This window comes from Mercenaria mercenaria, unplaced genomic scaffold, assembly GCF_021730395.1.
Source record: "Mercenaria mercenaria strain notata unplaced genomic scaffold, MADL_Memer_1 contig_3495, whole genome shotgun sequence".
NCBI lineage: Eukaryota > Metazoa > Mollusca > Bivalvia > Venerida > Veneridae > Mercenaria > Mercenaria mercenaria.
Window position 1 is genome coordinate 72,668 of NW_026461638.1, and position 4,897 is coordinate 77,564.

General features: G+C 33.5%; 1 protein-coding gene across 1 annotated transcript; it reads right to left on the reverse strand.

The window, feature by feature from the left end:
• Nucleotides 1-448: 448 nt before the first annotated feature.
• LOC128553114 (F-box only protein 4-like) lies at nt 449-4,891 on the reverse strand. The gene is made up of 6 exons (XM_053534229.1): nt 4,550-4,891; nt 3,804-4,015; nt 3,249-3,466; nt 2,731-2,979; nt 1,983-2,149; nt 449-1,045 (listed from the first exon to the last, which is right to left on the reverse strand). Exons 1-6 carry the CDS (start codon nt 4,868-4,870, stop codon nt 965-967), a joined length of 1,248 nt encoding a protein of 415 aa, XP_053390204.1. The 5' UTR covers nt 4,871-4,891; the 3' UTR covers nt 449-964.
• Between the last annotated feature and the right edge of the window lie 6 nt (nt 4,892-4,897).

Sequence of the window (4,897 nt, forward strand, 5' to 3'; positions counted from 1 at the left end):
AGAATTCAGAAACTTTCTCCTTGAACATGCAGAGACTAATGTAAACCTGGTGAAAATTCCCATGTCCCTACAAGGGATCAAATGCCACACCTGATGATATGTAGGCATACACCAACCATGTTGTTAAAGGGTTATACCACTACAGAACTTTTAGAATGATTAATTAAATCTATGTTACAGATTTCGTTAATCGAACAGATGGCATAGGAATAATAACTAAACAACAGAAACTACTACTGGTGATCAAATGCCTGACCTCGTGATATGAAGGCGTACACCAACCATGTCCCTAAAGGGTTAACCTAACAGCATGGCTGTAGAAAATGGCCTATAAACCTACTATCACTATAGAACTTTTAGAATGTTATCAATAAATATATCATAATTTACATTACAGATTTCTTGAAGCAAACGGTTGGCATAGGAATAATGACAAAACAACAGAAAAATCAATAAAACTTAAATGTAACATTTTAATATACAAGATAAATACATGACTTTATACTTTGTGCAAATGAATACAATATTTAGAATGTTATAATTCTCTCACACATAACAAAGAAAAATAATAAATATATGTTCTTTGATCACAGCTCTAGTTCCGCAACATCAGAGTGAAATAATTTACATTGCTTATTTGAATATTAAACTGTACAGAATATACTTGCTTAGGGACTAATATTTGTAACTTCTAAATACATGTATTCATTGTTCAACACTTGTGTATAAAGCACTATCAATTCACAAGGTGTAGCACCTCTTGTTTTCCCTAAACAATGTTTACAAGGAATGTGACTGGTTTTCCCCAAGCTACTGTCATATAAATTAAAGCAAGTTTCTCCCAATCAAGCTATATAGCAAGTCCTTGTTCAATAGCTATCTAAATGTGAGTTCCATCTTTCCCAATCAAGTACCAGTAGTAAAACAAAACCTTGTTCAAATATTAACTTGTTTTGGTTTATTGCTATTTTCGCTGCGATTGTTCTGACAGCCATGTAAAACCTTCCAACAAACCTTCTCTTGTGTCTATGGAACAGTCTCGTACCTGCAAAATGAAAGAAAAGTTTCAAACGAAGGTTCAGGATCAGTGCTATGTAAAGCAAACTTTTTCCCAAATAAAACAAGACCTGCATAGCTTTCCAATTTTGAGGCTTAATACTCCCTGCTAAGTGCTGTGAAATAATTTTATTTCCTGGGCAAATGTTTGGAGGTTTCATCTAATAAAATAGGGTTATTATAATACATGTAGTAGCTTGATCTAGGATGCTGTATTCGGCTTGAGTAGATTTTTGCCAGATTAGATCTCACAAGGCTAAATGCGCTGAGTGTGATCCAACCTTGCAAAATCCAAGAGAGCCAAATACAAAATCCCAGACCTAGCTACTGTTGTATTGACCCTTTATTATATACCTCCACCTTTTTGTTTGGTATTTTGTTATTGAATGAAATCTTAAATGTTTATTGATAATAAAATGGAACTTAATGAAGCTTTTATGTGTGCTATTTATAGAACTGTGTCACGTCATGCATATTAATGAAAGTAGTCCGGTAACATACAATACAAAAGGTACAATATGAATTTTTTTCTGCCTATTCATATTTACTTGTGAAATACAAGCTGATTTTTTTTACAGGATTTATATAGGTATATAATAAAATGACTAACTTTGTTTTACATTAGTAAATGGGAAATTCCATTATGCAACATGATTTAATTTTTTGAACTTATACTTCAAAAAATCCATTAAATTTGTCCCCCTTGAATATAAATGATGCAAAATTCATTTAAATCTGGGGGCAAATCAACGAAATAACTCCTTGAGTAATTCTGTTATTATATAATAAGCACTACAAACTAATCTATTTTGTGTGTCATGGACTTTTTCTAGGCAATGATACACTTCAGCAAAATGGACTACAAATACAGTAGTTTTGTTTGAGACCCTCAATACAAAATGTCTACTATAAAACTGGTAACCCACCTGCCACGGTCTATTGAGATCTGCAAGTTTGAGCCTTTCAACAACATCACAGCATGGCAATCTGGCTGTGCCGGCCTGCACAATGGTGGATAGGACCAGAACTGGGACATGTGTTGCCGACCACCTTTCACTCACCATGGCTAACAACTCACTCAATCCTGACTCAACTGAAATGAGCAGAGAAAAAGGTAAGAACCTAAATATCACCAGCTAATGGTTCAAACAAAATAAGCAGTGTGAAAGGAAAGTACATAAATGACAAATGAGATATCTAGGTATCTTCATACACAAGTTCTTTTTCCTCTACCTTGGATGAATTGAGCAAAAAAGGAAGACAAATTTACCTTGTACATGTTTTACAATGAAAAAGGGCCATCTTTTACAAACTTTTTCTAAATCTAACAATAAACCTTGAAAATATGCTTGAAAGAACTAATAAAAGTTAAAAAGAGAAAAGATATCAACAGGATTACAAATAATTTCAACATGACATTGTAGCTTGTTTCCTGGTATTGTACTATGAACAACCCTGTGACAAATAAATTGCCAAAAGGAGTTTCAAAAACATTCTTAGTAACAAACTGGGCAATTCTATAGGAATTTAGACATTTCAAATTCTCCATTAACATTTAGCTTGCTCCAGGCAGATCATGGTCTGCAATGTTTGCTATTCAGTAAGTAAATTTTCAGCAAACACCCTTTCAAATTATTATTGGTATTGCCCAAATTTAATGATCATATTACAAACCTTCAGGACTGCTTGGTGTAGCATCAACAACATACACAAAACCATCCACAGTTCTACAAAAATCCTGTACAGCAGGGACCAGCTCATAGTTCTCCACACCTTCAGCATTCTTTCGGAGTCTCATAAATCTGTTTCCCTGGTTACGGTCTCTGTTTGTCTGTTCCCTCTCTCTTTTGGAGGCTGAATACATCACTGATAAATTGAACTGTGAACCAGATGGACTTTTCAATGTGAAACCTCCACCAACACCTGTACCAATAAAATAACACAAAACTGTCAATACATATAATGTTTTGATAAAATACAACATGCTTGATGTTATAGGGCTTTCCATACTAGTTTTTAATGTAGATTATTATATGAAAACATAAACTGTGTGAGTATTAGTAATTTATATTGTAGTTCCCTCCCTGTAACATTTCTTCTAGGTTATAGATATTCTTACATAATATAATTTTTTTACAAAATACTAGTTAAACCTAAACTAGTCATTCTTGTATAACTAAAGATATTCTCACCTTCAAATTTTCCTGGAAACATTCCTGTTTTCTGAAATTCGGATTCCTCTATAATTTTTCTCACTAGACCACTTGTATTTGATTCTAAACCAGGTCCAAACATAGTGAATAAAGGTGTTTTCTTTGGTAAGAAATATCGCAACATGCTGGAAATATTACTGAATAAAGCATTTTGCTGGTGCATTAAACGATTTACTTCTGGTGAGCATCTCAAATATCTGTAAATCAAAAAACAAGTATATATTTCTTCTTATTATGATTTTAATTATTACAAGTTTATGTATGTTTGCCTTTGTACTGTGTACATAAAATTGATAATAAATTCAAATTTAAATTATGTATTCTATGGAATATGGTACGAAAATACCCTGTCCATCATAGACTGTCTGGCTAGGTCCTTCATAAACAGAGAAAAATCATGAAATTTAAAATTTTCTGCAATTTGTTACTGCCCTACCAGAAATTCTATTTACTGTTGAATAATACCTGAAGTTATGTTACCATATGAGCTTACTGAAATGAATATTTTAACAAGTTTAATTTCAAAGTGCCTACATTTCTTTGTTTGGCCAGTCTGAATCCACTTCTTTGTATATGGCAGGATTGGTATTATGGCCAATCATATTCCAGTGTCTGATGTCACACTCCAGAAGCCCCGCCCATAACAAATTGTCTTCTGTGATGTCATACCAACTACGACACACTTGTGAAGATCTGCATAAATCAGTTGCTGTTAGGTAAGAAAATATGTGAAGTCTTACATCGACCTGAAAATATAATAATATGTACATTACAACATGCTTGATGTTATAGGCTTTCCATACTAATTTTTAATGTAGATTATTATATGAAAACATTTAGTAATTTGTACTGTATCTGATTTTTCCTATATTATATACAAGCCATCTTTCCATCTCAAGCCAAGGATAGAGATTTTGTAACCCAATTAATATTATAAATTGTTTGATTAACTTAAACTTTCCACATGAAGAATTGTTAACACTTTTGTGGCAAACAATATACATTGTTGCTATCATGTACATCTACATAGTTTGTTTTCTCGGCCACACTCGACTAAATGCAATGTCTGGTGTGTCTTTGCCCTAGAACACTGATTACAGTGGCCATGGTAGTCCAAATAATTGTACTCGAGAGTTGAATATCATTATTTTTTTTGACTTGTCAATATCCGCCTTAGATAGGTAGACAACGTAAAATATCAGAATGTAAAATCGGCCCGGTCTAGCAGAAGTCTCATTATTTAGACTAGGCAAAAAAGTGATGATGAACCAAAAGCTTACCGGCAGCTGCTCAAATCTTGACTGTTCCTGTCCCGTATTTTCTCTCTCCAATCGTTGTTTCTCTTTCTTTTCCCCCTGTTTGATGAGATACTGCTGTAACCCTCCGGAGCACACACTGTTGTTACCAACATCACCCATTTGTCTTCTGTATTTCTTTATCAAATGTTTGAAATAGAACGCACTACTCTGATCAAGAAATGTTACATCACCTTCAGGAGCTGATGTAGATTCACTTAAATCCACTGTTCTATTTACTGATAAAGGCTGATTTGTTAACACATTTTCCATTTGTCTACACGGAAGTGTTTGCACTGCTAACATTTTCGTTTTGTATTTTCTTTATCGATT